The following is an 18,041-nucleotide window of genomic DNA, read 5'->3' on the forward strand; positions in this document are numbered from 1 at the left end:
GTGATGCCTATAACTGTTGACATAGGTTGATAGTAGCGTCCCTGGTCTGAAGTAGTAGATTCCTGGTGGTGGCAGTAAGGAGCCAGTCATCTAGATACGAAAACATTTGAAATCCCTGATGTCTCAAGTGAGTAGTCACCACTGCCATGCATTTGGTAAACACCCTGGGGGCTGTGGTGAGACCAAAGGGCAGGGCTCGAAACTGAAAATGACTGGCTCCCAGCCGGAAGGGTAGGTGACTTCTGGTTGCCCTGTCCATCTTTATGTGGTAGTAAGCATCCTGGCGGTCAATGGAGCACATCCACATTTCTTTTCCCAACAATGGGAGAATAGACTGCAATGTGACCATTTGGAACTTGGATTTCTGCACATGGGTGTTCAATTGACTGAGATCCAATATGGGTCTCAGGTCCCCTATCCTTTTCAGCAACAAAAAGAATCCGATCTGGTCTGAGGGGACATGTTGGATGGCTCCTTTTTCTAGCAGCCCTGAAATTTCTGAAGCTGCGCAATCCCTTTGACTGGGTGGAACATCCAGGATTTTCTTGATTGGAGGGGGATTTGACGAGAAGGGGATGCCATATCCTCCGGAAATTATTCGTAGAACCCATTGGTCCTGGGTGATGTCTTGCCAGGCCTCCGGGTATAAAAAGATTCGACCCCCAACTGGCTCTGGAAATGCACAGTCAGACCTCCCATCAGGAGCGGCAGTAGGGAGAACCATGAAAGGAATCGTGGTCTCCGGAGTTGTAGGGGCCTCCTCTGCCCCTAGGGCGGCGTCTTCCTGAATAACCACCCCCTCCCCTGCCTCTGGAGGGGGGCTCACCTTGTGCACCGGGAAAAAACCTCTGTGATTTCCTGAACTATATTTTGCCACCCCTCTGGGCCTTGGGATAAGGCCTAGAGGGAAGGGAAAAACTGACTCCTACAGCAGACAGAGTTTTTCCCTCCTGCTCGCACCTGGTGAGAGTGTCTTTCACTTTGGTTCCAAACAAAGAGGAACCATCAAAAGGGGCGTCGGTGAACGAAGACTTGAAGGCCTCCGCGAAATGACAAAGGTGCATCCAGGCCTGCCTCCTAAGAGCAACTCCTGAACTTGCTGCACTACTCGGTCCTTCGGCTGCATAGGAGATTAGCCTCATGGAGGAGTTTGCAAAGGAATTGAGGGTAGACATCTGAGCGCTGACCGTCTGGGCCACCGCCTTAAAAACGTTACCCATGAGAGTATCTCCAAGCTCCTTAAGGAGATCTCTCTGGAACCGTGCAAAGTGTGATAAATAATTCAATGACCATAAGGTAAAGGTCGCTGAAGAAAAAGTACGCTTCCCGTACTGGTCCATGGTCCTATACTCCTTGTTAGGGGGATGGATGGTGGAAGAAGTCTCGGCTAATTCTTTGAGTGGCAACTGCCACCACCATGGCATCCACAGGGACTCCCTTGGACAGAAATTCCTTATCAGCAGGAGTAGACAAAAATTTATTGGGTCTCCTGGGGACTGGTTCCACAGAGTCAGGGATTTCCCACACCCTTCGACAAACCAAATCCAGAAGCTCGAAGGGTGGAGATACCCAGGAGGAGTAGGGCTGAGCACCAAAGTCCTTCAGGAAGACCGACTCCTCCTCGGAGGGGGCTTTGGATGGCCAGTCACCTCTTTGTTTCAAAATCTCTAGGATGTCAGAGAAAGAAACATCCTCAGAGGATGACTTTGGGGACCCCTCCGATTCCTGGAGGCCGGTGTCTGATGTGAAAGACTCATCCTGGGAGTCTATGTGCTTCCTCTTGCACGTCTTCTTTCTGGGTGGCTCCTCAGGCAAAACCTCTGAGGGACAGTCAGAAATGTGGGGACCACTCATGGGGGTACCCTGAGGCCTTGGGGCTACACTGTCTAGAGATAGATGGCGATCCAAGACCCGCACCGGTGTAGTAGGGGACAGAATAAACTACCCGCATGATGCCGATGACGACCTGGCCAGCGCGCTCCTCATGGCCTCGAAGGCTGGTCCTCCCAAGTCCGAAGAATGACCAGCCTCCGAAGCCACGACAGGAGTCAAACTTCCCCATGCCGAAGCACCAAGAGGGAGACTAGGAGACAAGATGTGTCCTGAAGCCTCTCCCTTGAGTCCAACCGAAGACTCCCGAGTCCTGAACCCAGTGGGCGGCGCCGATGGGGTCGGAGTTCACGTCGGCACCGAAAAGCCAGGAGGGGCTGTCGGAACCTACCTAGGGACATCACACTGAGCCAAGCACTCCGGCTCCGAAAGCGGAGATGTGCTCGGAGGAGGAAATATCAAAGCAGGTTGAGGGACTGGCTCCGCAGCAGACTGGGTCGGAGTCAAGAACAATTTTGGCAGAACCGGTGACTGAAGGAGTCTCTGCACCACTCTATCGACGTCCACATCTGATAAGGTCCTGGAAGATTTGGAGGATAGAGAAGGAGATAGAGACCTCCTCTCTGAAGGGGACCTACGAGAAGGGGATACTGCAAACACAGGAGGGTTATGGCTGACAAAGTTTGCAGATGACTGCAAACTGGGCGCCATAGTCGAAAACACATCTGACACAGATATCCTTCAGAAGGGCCTCACAGAAATGGATAACTGGTGCCAGAGCCATGGCCTAAAGTTAAACGCCAAGAAATGCATAGTCATACCCTTCGGCAAAAACAAGGTTACCCCTAGCTACCATATAGGTGGCAATCCACTGAGCACAGAAGAAGTCATCAGGGATCTGGGGACCCAGGTTGACAGTAGCCTTTCGTTTGACACTCATGTTGCTAAAGTAGTTAGGAAAACCTTCTACATTGCCCACCTGATCATGAAGGGATTCACATCTAGATCAAGGGAGGTCATCGTCCCCCTGTACTCATCACTCATTAGACCTATGATTGAGTACAATGCCCCATTCGGAATGTATCTGACCCGACACCTGCAGCAGCTGGAATGGCCCCAAAAGTTCCTCACCAAAAGGATAAAGGGTCTCAAAAATATGTCTTATGCTGCCCGACTGAAAGAACTCCAGCTCTATTCAGTCTCATACTGCTTGCTCAGAGGTGACCTGTGCCTGACATATAAGGCCATGTCAAACCCAGATTTGATGAATATGCTTCACCTCAAAAAATCTAGATCCCTCAGAACCACAACGGCGGGAGACTTAAACCTTGACACGGTTATTAATAGAACATGCTGGAGGGACAGATTCATCACCCAGAGACTCCCTATGCTGTGGAACAAAATCCCGGTACATGTGAGGCAGAGCACCTCGCTGGCCTTGTTCAAGAGGAATCTTGACCAATGGATGGGAGATCGCAGATATACCCCAGGGATTACTTCAGTGTCACTGCTTGACAGAGGCACAGCAAAATAATAGGCATAGTTTTATTCAAACTAAAGGGGTGGCAAAAGCCACATAACTATGGGCTAGGCTTATAAATGCCCTTGGGCAGATAGCCTAGTATGAACCTATGAACCTATAATGCTAGGCGATCGGCTCCGAACAGGTTCCAAGAAGATTGAAGCCGAAGCAGGTTCCATAACAACTGACACTTCCTGCGGCCCCAAGGACAATGGAGCAGAGGATGTCGAAGTAGACTTTGCTATTTTCTCCAGTGACTCCGAGGAGAATGATGGAGCCAGAGATCTCTTTTTTGATTTAGAGGATTTTGCCTTAGAGCTGGAAGCACTCTCCAGACCCTCCTCGAAGGAGGGTTTCAGAAGTCCCTTCAAAATCAATTTATTCTTCCTTTCCTGAAGAACTTGCAGACTAAAGGCATGACAGAAGCTGCATGACTCCTGGAGATGAATCATTCCCAGACAATACACACCATCGGTAATGGACATTTTATAACCACACCTAGAGCATTTTTTGAAGCCATAGTTAACCAACAACAATTAAGCACCAACAACAATTACCACTGAATAAATGGACCAATGGTCAAACAGTCACAAGGCAGGAAAAAGCCTACAACAAACAGAATACCACAAGATCTCTAAGTTAAACGATCCTTAGACACAAACACAAGAGGGGAAGGACTAATACCTCTAATATAAACGGTTTTTAGTCCCGGTAAACTTTTATGACACAAGGAAAGCAAGGGGACAGACTAGGTCCTCTAACTGAAAGCGAGCCTAGAGCATTGGAAACAGCTAGTGGGATACCACAGAAAAAATGATCAAAAACACAATTTTTCCACAAGACAAGACAAGAACACACAATAGCTATTAAAATAGCTTTTTTTTGTTGCAAAAAATTTCTCTGATAAAGAAGAAAAAGGGTACTTAGCCACAGCCAAGAGCGAGACCACGTCCGAGCTACACGAGTGGCAAATGAGATCTGGGGATAGAGAGCAGTGCAGCATGGGATACCATCTTAGCCCAGCCAATAGAAAGACTTCGAGCTAAAAAAGTTTGGCCGAGTCGGAGCAGACCACGGGTAAGAATGTAGGCGAGATTGGACTACAAAACATGTGCAGTTTTAGTCAAGTGTGCATTGAAGAAACTTTACAGTGAGAACTTACTGTGGACAAGCTGGCAATGGGATTATAAAATACTAAATATACTGTCAGAGGTCATCAGTAACATGGCATTTTACTTATTACCTTTTGGCTGTTAAGACTATATAACAACTCAGAATACTGAATATGCTAAATGCTTCACCTCAATCTTTGTCCTACTCCCAAACTAGACAGCAAAAGATTAAAAGAACTCCTCACAAACTTGCTCCACGGCAAAAAATAGGGCACCGACTGTGGCCTCGGGAACCCAGATTCACCTAAGGAACTCTGGTAGCAAAGCAGTTATGTCAGGGGACAGGCTTGAAAAAGTGAAGTTGGCTTTGTTGCATGCTGGAGGGGTAGAGTTCTGGTCTGCTAGGTGAAGCAAGGGGACACGTTCCTACTTGGAATGACTACTAGTCAACTTCCCAAGTCATCTCAAGCAGTGTTCACCACTGCAGCTGTGGTCTGCTATGTGGAATCTCATGCTGAGCATCCAAGCCCTAAACGCCCTGCGGCACGCAGCCTGCCAGCCACCATGAGGGCCATCACTGGATGGTGGCGACAAGCCCTAAATCTCCTCAACCGTCTGCAATGGAAGTAAAGCCAAGGGGAAACCAAATGGTCCACTGTAGATTATGCAGGGCTAAATATTCACACAAGCAGGAGGAGAACAAAAGAACAGAAAAAACTCAGCTTAGTACAAAGCACACTATTTTGCCTCAGACCACCTTCATTCCAAGGGTGAGCTCAACCCTTGATCATGGATATTTGCTCCTTGTACAAAATGTGCACCACTTTCATCACATTCAGTGATTTGTTTCCTATCCTAGTAGACTAAAAATGCTGCTATACAAGTTACACCCTTTAGCTCACCTATTCGTATGAACTTCATTGCATCAATTTTCAGAATGGCTGGCGAACTACCAATTCCTATCCATTAGACTCAAACCTGTTTAATCTCTCTGCTTCAGGTTTCTGGAAATAAACTGCTGCCTTGCTCAGTGCTGATTTTTGAATTTTCCCAACCCACTAGGTTTCTTCACTTATCTGCCATGAGATTAATGCTTTGTAAGCTTCAAATGGATGACAAGGCTTTCCTCATCCTCTGTTCCAAACTTTGGAACGCTACCCGACTTCTGCTCCTGACCATACTGCTTTTCAACTACCATGCTAGCATTGTATGTGTTTCTTCCACAGCTAATCTAGTCTCCTTTATAATCTCTGCTTCATCGACACTAAGTGCACTCTGACTGTCCCAATGAAAATGCCATTCTAGCCATTTTAACTGATTCGCCATACTTTGAATGGAAAGGATCCAAACTATCAAACCACTTAGATGGTTAACAAATGAAAACGTCTACTTAACTAGGTGTGCTTCTGATTTATTTACAAATAACAAAATGAACCATGTCATCACTGCTGCAAAACAAGCATTTTTTTTCCATGTCAGATATTCATAAATAAAGGCATGCCATACTTTTATCTCCAGCTCCTGGAAAGATGGACCATATGAAGTTATCCTTTTTTTTCTTCTCCTCAGGATGTGGTGGGAGGGGTTTAGAACCATGATTAAGAACCCCAGAGTCCTTGTTACTGGCACCAATCAAAGTGCTTGTATTTCTCATGGGAGGAGCTGGAGGCTTGTCTTCTACTTCACCATTATCAGACATCTTTGGTAACTGTCAAACAAGAAAGAGGCATTGGAAAATTCCAACTTTTAAAATAACCAGACAAATAATGGCACGCAGCTGAGGAAAAAAAACAGCTTTATTAAAATGTTACAATTGCTTTAATACTTAAATTACATTTCACTTATTTGTCATCCAAGCATATAACATAATAAGAACACAAGATGCTATTTCAGTATACACAAGTAGGTGGGTAAGACCTCACCTAAAGCATTGTAAGCAGTCTGGAAAATCTTGGGTGACCCAAGTCCCCTAAACTCGCAGTTGCCCACAAAATAATAAACCATCCCTCCAGAATCTATTCCAACCCTACATAACCAGCAGACCACTAAGATTCAGCCACAAAAACCTCCTATACAGGTCACAAGAGCCAATAACTTTGCTGGAGAAGCATTATTCTCCTGCACTACAGCCAAACTCTGGAACTCCCTCCCATCCTCAATTACATCTGTAACTTCTATCACCCACTTCAAATCCTTACTAAAGTCACACTTAAAAACTTGTCAGATATGCCCTTGCAACCCCCCCCCCTCAATACCATCCACTCCACCCACCCACTACCTCTCTTGGCCCCCTAACAACCTACTCTTAGCAAGCTTGGCTAATCATGTTCCCAGCTACCTACCACATAATACTAACCTCTTGTAGCAACAACTGGTAATGGCTGTTATGTACCTCAAAACCAGATTGCATCAATTGTTCACCGATGAATCTCAACAACATTTGTAACCATGTTTAGTATATGTCACCATATTTTAAAATTGTACTATGTTCTACAGCTGTTTTACATCTATGTTTTATTCTTGTCTTATGCCTCAGCTGGACTAATATCTAGATTTAAATGCCATGTTTTTGAACTGTATAATGTAAGTGGTGGTGCTGCGGTAGTGTTGTCGCCTCACAATAAGATGTTGTCCTGTTCGATTCTCAGCTAAAGTGTCTTCTGTGTGGAGACATGTGTGAATCGGCGTACCTTTGTTGAAGGTTGTATGTCAGAGCTGGCAACTCGGTACGTAAAAATCTACTGCCAATCATTAGCAGACTGGAGTTCTGCTGTGGCGACCCCTAACTGGGAAAAGCCGAAAGATACAATAACAACAACATAATGTAAGTAATACTTAATGTGGAGCTTTTCTCCCCGGGTCTCCGCTGAAAACGGACCCGTGTCCGGTCGGACTCTCCTGGTCAACAAATGTAAATAAATAATAATAAATATTACTTTCTATTTTTTCAGCTGTGTACATTCTACCAAGGCAGCTTCCTTACTCAACAGAACTTATGGAAGGGGTTTTAAAACACCCAATGATACTGGACTCAGATTTAGTAAATTTGTACACACTAGGCAGTTTACAAGAACTGTGTTTGCAGTCCTATACATGTTTTATTCTCAAGATTAGGAATCCTTACTTCTCCATTTCTGCTATGTCACTGGGCACCTCAGTATTTCTGTGACTCTCTTCCAGGAAGAGGAAAGATTAGTATTGCAACTGAATGTCACAAATTCTTATTATATTTATATTTAATTCTTAGTTCTTATGTGAGATGTATTGTGGGAGACTTAAGTCCTTACTAGGAGTAGTTTGTATCTACAGCAAATTAATGCGTTTCTTATCCGCTTCATCCTAAGGAAATCTATTACATGAATCAACATTTTCTACACACTTGTACCTGAATCTGTTTCCATTGTCATTTGCCTTCACTTTAACACTATTTGTATGACTTACTGTAACAAATTTATTTCCAGGCCAAGACTGAAACTGGATGTGTGTGATCAGTGCTCTACCCCAGTTAAATTCAAATAAAATAAATACATGCCATTAAACAAATACATTTGCCTGATCTACAGCATTTTGTTTGTACATTCAATATATTTTTCTAACTGGTTCAAAAGTACTAGTGAAAGTGTCTCCACAGGATAAACTACACTGAACTGCAAAACACTGTTTTTGAAAGTGATTTATATGTATTTTCTTGCTAACACTAAACAGTACACGTTTAGGGTACACGTGGCTACTTCTCTGCCATTGTACAGATAACAGAAGTGCAGCTAGGTATCACAAGAAATGAGAAGGCTGAAAGGCATTGTCATTGTGCATACCAGAAGCATCTTACTTTCGACTCCAGTTACCACAGCAGTGTGTGTGTGTAAGGCCAACAATCAGCCATTAACCAGACTCCTTGGCTATGGCTACTACATTTAGGTAGTCACTATAACACCTTCACTGCTACATAAACACTAAGGGCATTTTATAAATATATAACTGCAAACCCATCCTTAGCAGAGAATTATATTTTGCTGTCTGAACTATTATAAGAAAACACATGTACAATGTTTAAAGAGCTTGACTTTCTAGGTAAATGGTTAACAGGGTTAAGTTGCAACAAAATGGATACTGACGTCAATTTTGAAATTTATGGATGGGTGTTAACTATTGTATCAAAAGGGAACACAGATGAGTCAGTCACTAAATGCCTTCTTGAAATAATAAGCATTTTATGTTAAAAAAAAAATTAAAGTGTGTTACACAAGACATCTGGCACACAAAAATTCTACAGGAAATAATCAGTTATGGTAATAGAGACAGTAGTGAACTTGTATAGCAAAACACAAGGAAAAAATACACTACAAATGCCTTCTAGCTGTTTTTATTAAACAGAATCCTTAGCATTTTAGCTTACTGTCTTCTAAGAAATCGCAGTACCTCTCAGGCTTTCAGACGTTTAATGTAATTTCAGTCAAGTGATATTTCAATTACAATTTAAAGTCATATTTCATTGGTCCAATATACTTCCATACACACACAGTCTGGCGAGCTCAACAGGTAGTAAACTCTCACCTTTGAGGTAGAAAGTTATGGGGTCAATTCCCACCACAGACAGATTGAGTTTCCAATACTGACACTGCAGTGCAGCCTAAGGGTATGCTTCACTCATGTGTGCTGTCCTTCAGATGAGAAGCTAACCAGACACCCTACCTGCCTGAGTTGGTGCAAGCTCAGGTAGATGTAATCTGGTACCAGTTATCTAAAAGAGTAGGGAAAGTTCCCGGATGTACAGGTCAAATCTCCCTAACCTATACATATATTACCTCAGATCTCCCACAAAAAGAAGTCATTAGTCTAGTGGGATTAACTTGATCAATAAAGTATAAAAATAAAAACATTACATTTTATATTTCACTTACTTTTTGAATGCAATTAGTGAACGAGAAATATTCGTCAATATAAAACTACACTTGAAAGATCAACTAAAAAAGTACTTAGCATGCTCCTGCACCTATTCCAGGATAACCTAAATGCTGCCTCTCTACATAGCTTTCGTAGTCCCCTCCCTGGTGCACCCATAATATGGTCTACTGCTCTCTGTACTTCTAAAGTGCCTTCTAAGCTTACAAGGTCACCCTCACAATTTACAAAAAATGTGAATGTCAAAGCTTTGCAGTAAACTGCATTCATTACAGGTCAATCATTTTCTTGTCCGCAAATGTAATACTGTTTTTATTCTACTGTCTACTATTTCCATATCAGGTGCAAAAAAATCTATCAAACTACTAACTTACATTCACCCAAAATGCATTTATGCTTATTATCTAAAATGCACCAACTACTGTTTTAGTGCTTACTCTTATTTATCATGCAGCTTTACTCCCTAGGCCTCCACTGAAAGGGGGTTTGCTTGTCTAGCCAGATGGACCATCCCTGTAAACAAATACAATAAATAAGTTGCTTAATAGGGAGAAGTTGATTAATTCTCTTTGCAGTCATTACACACACACACACACACACACACACACACACACACACACACACACATCTCCTTTGTTGAAAGGATTAGTCCCCACTGGGTTAGTAGCCTCTTTTCAGGTAAGATGGCATTACTACAACCAGGGGAAATTTGGCCATGACATAAGGGAACTTTCCCTACTTGTTGCTATTGTGATTGGGACCCATTTTGCATGAGCATATCCCGTTTCCATTCAAGGCACAGAGGTGACCTCGAAAAATGGAGGCAGATGGAGAAAGGAGGAAACAATGGAGTGGCAAGAAAAATGGTGGAGAAAGCAAATATCGAGACCAAAGAATGGGTGCAGGATTTAGAGATGTTTCAAAGAAATCTTTTGGATGGATATGAGTCAGCCAAGGACTGCTGTATAATTACAACCCTCCAGTCAAGGAGGGTTCCAGGATGATTTCCTTAAAGAAATGGTGCAGAGTGAGCCAGAAAATGAAGGAGATATTTCCTGGGGAGACATTATGGAGAAAATACAAAAGGATGATGCAGAGAATTCTGAAGAATAATGGTGTGATGGAAAAGAAAACATATGAAGAGAAAGTAAAGGCAAAAGGGAAGCAGCAGAAAATAAACGCAGAAGAAAATGAAAAATGGAAATATGTGGTTAAGAATTCAAAGTAAGAGAAGATAAAGAAATAGACAAATTATGGAGTGCGAGGCAAATTAATAGTTATTTTGGTTGCAAAAGTGCAAGAGGTTAAGAGAGTTTCTTCTCATTAAACAGACATTCTGCGACACTATATTTGAGAGTTTTTTCAACGGAAAATTTTCTTGGAGAAAATGAGAATAAAAAGACTAACACATGGAATATGGGATAAAAGCATAACAGGAAAACAAAGAACATTTGGGCAGAATTTTGAATGGAGGTGGAAAGACTTTGAAAGGACATTTGAAAACTTTAAGTACTAGACACAGCAAAAGTTTATGATAAAAGGGGTTTATGGACTTGCAGATGGGACAGCAATACTGTGTTAAAGAAAAAATATATACACATATACCAAGCATGATAAAAGTGGAGGGGAACAGAGTTATCAAGACACTGGAGAGAACTCAAAACATTGTTTGAGGAAAACAGCATTTGATAATTAACTGTGTTAAAAGAAAATGTTATATTTGTGGGGAGATGGGACATTTCTACTTTCCTACCAGTGACTGTTTAGTTTCGCCGAAAATAGAGTTTTCTAACTATGAGTTCTGCAAAGTTTGTTTCTCTGCATGTTTTGCACTTTAAAAGTTGTTTTTATGCCTTAATTGTTGTAGGCTACACATTCAAGTGCGCTAGCCGATCGAAAGCATTTACTGTATTCTTGTGCCCTGTTTCTGTTGTACAAGTGAAAAAAGAAAAAAAAATATCCTAGTTTCTCGTCTTTTCTGAACTGGAATAGTCCAGTTTTCAGGTCTTGCTGAATTCTAGGCTGTGTCATAGTTCCTTTGTTGCCCATACCCTTACTTGGATAGGAGGAAGCTTCTCTGTTCATCAGTGAAAGTGGGGAGCTCTGAGCAGCTTATCTGTCCCTGGAGGAGTGGTCTCAGCCCAGTAACTAGTAGCTTACTGGCCGTTTTGGGCCATTTCCTATCTCTTTCATACTCCCTGTCTTAAAACCCGCTTTAGCGCAGTTTTGCGCAAAGTGCAACATTGCGTAATGTCGCGCAGTGTCGTTTAAGCAGTTTTAAACTATTCCCGGCTCCACAAAGTCTGCTCTTCAATTTTTCCCTTAGAACTAGTCAAACTCTCAAATAAGCACTCAACTTTCATTCTACAGCCCAGCACTTGCTCAAATTTCTCAGTAAGCACTAACAAACTTTAGCACTACACTCCCTTATACTATCCAGAAGTACAAGGCTCCCTATTCGTCCACTCCAGACAATCAATAAATCGTTTTTTAAACCATCCAGGCATGTCCAAAGTGCAGTTTCAGGTATACTCTCCAGTCCAGCTGGTGAATCTAGGAGTCTTAAGGCAATGTTACAATTGCCTTATGTACACAGACAACCCTCTCCTCCTTCCAACTAACTCAAATATATGTGAGAGATGCAACTATACAGCCAAACTGGAGGCCGAGTTCTCTCAACCCGAGACTGGCACAGTCAGTCAGGAGGAGAAGGAAACCACTCGCACCACACAACCAGTCTAACATAGACCAATCGCACCAGCAAACAAGACACAAACTCACAAAAACATACTCGGAGGCTCTAAATAAAAATTTTCCAAAGCAACAGAGACCTCCAAAGCAGACATCCAAGCAACCGCTACCCCACAACAACTTTCACATATCACATACTTCACAAAGTCAGTGTGCCATGCAGTCGCAGCCCCTAAGGCTAAATAACACACCTAATACACTAGTAATTGGAGAGACTATTGTCAGGCACACTGACATCCCACTCACCAGACTGAACAAGGAGAAGGTCACTGTAAGCTGCCTGTCGGGTGCCAGGATCTGCCACATAACACAAGCACTCAGGTCACTCCACAGCAGGTACAAATATGACTCTGTCATTGTCCATGTTGGTGTGAATGACCCGAGACATACCTCCCCGGACAACATGAAAAGAGACACAGAGGAGCTCTCTGATCATGTAGCCCAGGCCGGTATGACCTTGACCCTGAGTAGCACCTTGCCCTCACCAAAAATGATGCCACAGTATAAAGACAAAATGATAAATTTTAACAATTGGCTAAGCTATTGGTGTCATTCAAAGGGGATCCAGTGTCTGTCAGCCTGCGATGGCATGTTCAACAAGCCACGTTGGTTCGCCAGGGATGGCTTGCACCTGTCACCCTTAGGCTTTCGAATACTGGCTAAGGCTCGTCATCCCCATAGTGCCTTTTTTAGGCAAGGCTCAAAAGACAAACCCACCACCATAAACAATACCAGAAACAAAAAACTACAGGTAATGCTACTCAACGCCAGAAGTCTAAACCTCAAGATGCATGTACTCGAGGCACTCCTCAGTATGGAGAAAAATCGATATCTGTGCAGTAACAGAAACCTGGTTCAAGGCCCCAGAGAGCACCCCAGCACTACCATGATTCAACTCATACCATTCTTTTCGGCCCCAGAACTCGGATCGAAATACTAAAGGCGGGGGAGTATCCATTTTCATCAAGGATACACACACCTCCAGGTTAGTGGCACTGCACGAGGCAGAGGAAACCATCCATGTGCAACTAACAGTAGGTAAAACTGCTTTTCAGTTTGTAGCCTGCTACAGATCACCCACCTTGTCTCAGGACCCCCACTCGACATTCCTGAGAACATTGGAGAATATGAAGGTCTCACAAACACCATGATATTGGGGGATTTCAACTACCCAAACATTGATTGGGAAAACTACTCAATTCCCAACTCTTTCACCCAATGGTTTCTGGAGTTTATAAACTCAAACACCATGGAACAACTGGTCACCACTCCCACAAGAGGGGACAACATATTGGACTTGGTCATCACCAACATGGGGGCTCAATGTTCCACACCAGAGGTAAACCCCTCATAGGTAAGATCAGACCATAAACTAATCACAGTCGACATCCACATCCCGACCCCACCCCCAGCCAAGGAAACCACTGTGAAAAATTTCTCAAAAACAAACTTCACACTTCTCAAGACAGAGGTGGAATGTTTCAAAGCCTCCGGGGCAAATGGAAAATGCTACCCAAATCGCAGAATCCTTTACAAATGCACTCTATGAGCACCTACAGGAATGCAAGGATTGTGCCATCCCAAGTAAAACAAACTCACTCCTCCAAAAATAGGAGACCAGTCTGGTGGACCCCAGCCATAAATAAGCTATACAACAGAAGGAGGAAACTATTACATAAGGCAAAATCCTAAAAAGGGAAGGCATCCCTGCTCAGTACTAGCAAGAAACTTCGATCCCTCATAAAATCATCAAAGGCTAGCTTTGAAAGAAAAATCGCTAAAGACTCTAAAGATAATCGCAAGGCGTTCTTTAGCTACGTCAGAAATCTGGGTGGCAACTCTCAGATTTGCTCTGAGCTGGTGCAAAATGGCACAAAATACACTGAACCCACTGACATTGCCAACATCCTGGCAGACAGGTTCAGTGCAAACTTTACCCCCCCTTCACCCCCAAAAGAGCCAGTGTCTAGCCCAGAAGAATGCAGTCCCCCATCACAGACACACAGGTGAAAGCAGCCTTCTCCAAGGTAAAAATACAGCATCAATGGGACCGGATGGTATCCAGGGCTGCGTCTTACACGAGCTCCAAAATGAACTAAACCCTCACATAAATTCACTGTTTCAACTCAGCCTTACCACAGGTTATGTACCCAAAGAAAGGCATACAGCAACAGTGATCCCACTCCACAAAGGTGGCGCCACAATGGATCCCGAGAACTATCGTCCTATAAGCCCGACTAGCCTGGTCTGCAAGGCTATGGAGTGCATCATCATGGATCTCATAAACAAAGACATTGGGAACCTCCAAACACTGGACCCTACTCAATTCGGCTTTGTTAACGGCAGATCTTGCCTCTTAAACCTAGTTGACTTCTTTGAAACAGTAACAAAAGCCATAGATGAGGGAAAGGTAGTCCACACAGCTTACCTCGACCTTGCAAAGGCCTTTGACACAATACCCCACTCTGGCATCATAAATAAGCTTACCAGCTTAAATATTAACCCATATGTGATAAGATGGGTTGCAACTTGGCTCAGGGATAGAACTCATGGTCAGAGTCATGGGTGCCATGTCAGACTCTAAACCGGTTACAAGTGGCGTCCCACAGGGCTCAGTCCTAGGACCCCTCTTGTTCGGTATATACTTCTCTGAGGTACAGGCAAACACAAGAGGACTATGGCTTACCAAGTTCACAGATGATTGCAAACTGGGAGCCGTAATCGACTCACCAGCTGACACAAGCATCCTCCAGAAGGGCCTTACGGAAACGGATACCTGGTGTCAGAACCATGGCCTCAAGCTAAATGCCAAAAAGTGCATAGTCATCCCCTTTGCGAAAAACAAAGTGCCCACAAACTACCACATAGGAGGAAATCCACTAAGTACGGAAGTAATTGGGGATCTGTGGACCCAAGTAGATAGTAACCTCTCCTTTGACAATTACATTACCAAAGTGGTTAGAAAATAGCTCACCTAATCACAAAAGGGTTCACATCTAGATCAAGAGAGGACATTGTGCCCCTCTACTCATCGCTCATCAGGCCCATAATGGAGTACAATGCCCCATTTGGGATGTACCTTACCAGACACCTGCAACAGCTGGACAGACCTCAAAAATACCTCACCAAGAGGATCATGGGCCTCAAACAGATGCCCTATGCAGCTCAACTAAAGAAACTCCAGCTCTACTCAGTTGCTTACCGCCTACTCAGAGGCGATCTCTGCCTGACGTACAAGGCCATGTCTAACCCAGAATTGTTGGACATGCTCCACCTCAAGAAAACCAAATCCATTAGAGCTACATGCTCCAGGGATTTAAACCTTAACACAACAATAAATAGGACATGCTGGATGGATAGATTCATATCCCAAAGGCTTCCCTCGCTCTGGAATAGAATCCCAGTCCATGTTAGGCAGAGCCCCTCGCTGACCCTCAAGAGAAATCTTGATGAGTGGATGGGAAATCGTAAATTTACTCCCGGGATCACTTCTACGGCCCTGCTGGACACAGGCTCAGGAATCTAGTATAAAAGGGAGGCGAAAGCCAACACATTCTGGCTCGGCTTATAAATGCCCTAGGGCAGATAGCCTAGTATCTACCTATGAACCTATGATGAAAAATTAGTGAACTGAAATATTTATAAATGTAACAAAATTGGACATTTATGGATGGACTGCAAAAACGAAAGTATGAGTAAGGAAAAAGAAAAAGGAAAATAAAATAAACAAAGATGACCTTTTAGTAGCAGTAGAAATAGAAGAAAATTTAGATGAGAAAAAATAAACAGGACATAAAAGCGGTGGCGCAGTGGTGTAGCGGTTAGCATTATCGCCTCACAGCAAAAGGTTCTCCGGTTCGATTCTCAACTGGGGTGCCTTCTGTGTGGAGTCTGCATGTCCTCCCTACGTTTGTGTGGGTTTCCTCCCACATTCCAATGACATGTAGTAGGTGGATTGGACACTAAATTGGCCCTAGGTGTGTGTGTGTGCGTGTGTGTGTGTGTGTGTGTGCGCACGCGTGTGTGTGGTGCACTCTCAGAGGAGGGTTGGGCCTTGGGCTTGCAACCAGAGCCCATAAAACCCTTAACTGCTATAGAAACAATGATGCCCATTGCCAGATGTACCACATGGAACATAAACAGGAAAGAGAGAGAAGCAGCATCTAAAATAAGTGAAGAAGACAAGTTGGAAGATGCTAAAAGAAAAAATGCTATTGGTAAAAGGCTAAAGGACAGAAAAAAAGAAAATGTAAAGGGATAAGTACAAAACAGAAAAAGAAAGGGAATGGTTAAAAAAAATGTATACAGGCAATTGTCAGGGTTAGTATAATGGTTAAGGTGTTTTGACTCAGACAGAAGTTACAGTGTTTGATTCTCACCTTTGGGAGGGATATTGGCTAGGCAATGTATGACCCATTGAGGCAGCTAGCCTAGTAATTCATTATGAATCTATGAAACCATGTATCTAAGGAAAGGTGAAAATGATAACAGTATTTACAGGAAGCACTCAAATTAAGAATATAGTAAGAAGAATAAGGATCTTGGAGTGGTGTAATACACGTGATGTAGATGCAAGTACATTAGAAGAAAGGATTTTTAACAAACTAAACATACGAAACATTACAGACACTGTGGACAGGAAAGAATCTGGAATTTGAGAAAAAGAATAGTTGCGCAAGAAAGTACAGTTGTGTACACTTAACATAAATGTAGATGTTAAGAGTGTATTCACTGTTGCAGTCATTACATTTGGGTAATCTGCTGGCAGGTTGCCCTCAGTCGGCCTGATTAACAAAGTCTTGGGTGCTGCGTCGGTTGCTGTCCCTTCTTCCATGACGTCAGTGGTATAAAACACGCAGCAGACGCCATTACATCAGTTTTTCTTGCCCCAGATGTCAGGTGCCCCCCACATAGGGAGCAAAATAAAATTAAAAGCGCAAAAATATACCTCCAACCAAAAGCAAATACACCAAAAAGGCTTTTAAGCATAGTAAAGGAAAGTAAAGGTATAGTAAGAAAAAAACAGGGGGATGGAGGGAGGGTAACCAGGACTGCAACAGGGAATATACTCTAACATCTACATTTACGGTAAGTGTACACAACTGTACTGTGTTCTTCGTGTTTCACTGTTGCAGTCATTACATTTGGGTAGATTCCCAAAGCTATGGTTGGGAGGATGGATTTATACAGCATTAGGACCAGCTATAAGGCTCTGCAAGACAGCAGTGGCAAAGCCAGCTCTGGATTAAGAGAAAATTGGTAAATGATAATGCTTTGTGAAAGTATGAACTGAACTCCAGGTAGCAGCTTCTAGAATATCCCTGGTAGGAACACCTCTTTGAAAGGCTGCAGAAGTAGATGCAGCCCTGGTAGAATGAGATCTGATCCCCTGGGGGATAGGTTTTCCATGGTGTTTACAGCAGAAATGAATGCAATGGCTTATCCATTTAGAAATGGTTTGTTTTGAAATAGCCTTCCCCTCTGCCCTGCAGCAAATGCTACCAGCAGTTCAAATTTTCCTGTCCAAGTAGAATCTAAGTTGTTTCTGCACATCCAATGAATGCAGAATCCGTTCCCCTTTGTTCTGTGGATTGGGAAAGAAAGTTGGCAAATGAATGGACTGATTAAGAACCACACTGGATACCACCTTGGGCATGAAGGATGGATTGGTCCTGAGTGACACCCTGTCCGCATGAAAGACGATGAAAGGCTCCACTGCCATAAGTGCCTGTAATTCAGATATCCTTCTAGCTGAAGTGATTGCTAAAAGGAAGTCTGTTTTCCAAGAAAGAAATTTTAAGTCTGCAGTTGCAGCTGGCTCGAAAGGAGGTAGAGTGAGTTTCACCAATACAAAGTTAATGTCCCAGGCAGGGGTTGGAGCTCTCCTGCGTGGTCTCAAGTTTTTGCCCACTCTGAGGTACTGC

General features: G+C 43.4%; 1 protein-coding gene across 2 annotated transcripts in view; it reads right to left on the bottom strand.

Moving 5' to 3' along the window:
* Nucleotides 1-18,041, bottom strand: part of PAK1 (p21 (RAC1) activated kinase 1) — a 1,330,007-nt gene that overhangs the window by 1,154,424 nt on the left and 157,542 nt on the right. For both annotated transcript variants that reach the window (XM_044073352.1, XM_044073351.1), the window contains exon 2: nt 5,971-6,172. In XM_044073352.1, coding sequence (XP_043929287.1) covers nt 5,971-6,172 — 202 coding nt within the window. The remainder of the gene's footprint in view (nt 1-5,970; nt 6,173-18,041) is intronic.

Source organism: Protopterus annectens, chromosome 5.part1 (genome assembly GCF_019279795.1).
Source record: "Protopterus annectens isolate FY-2018-M chromosome 5.part1, PAN1.0, whole genome shotgun sequence".
Classification (NCBI taxonomy): Eukaryota; Metazoa; Chordata; order Ceratodontiformes; family Protopteridae; genus Protopterus; species Protopterus annectens.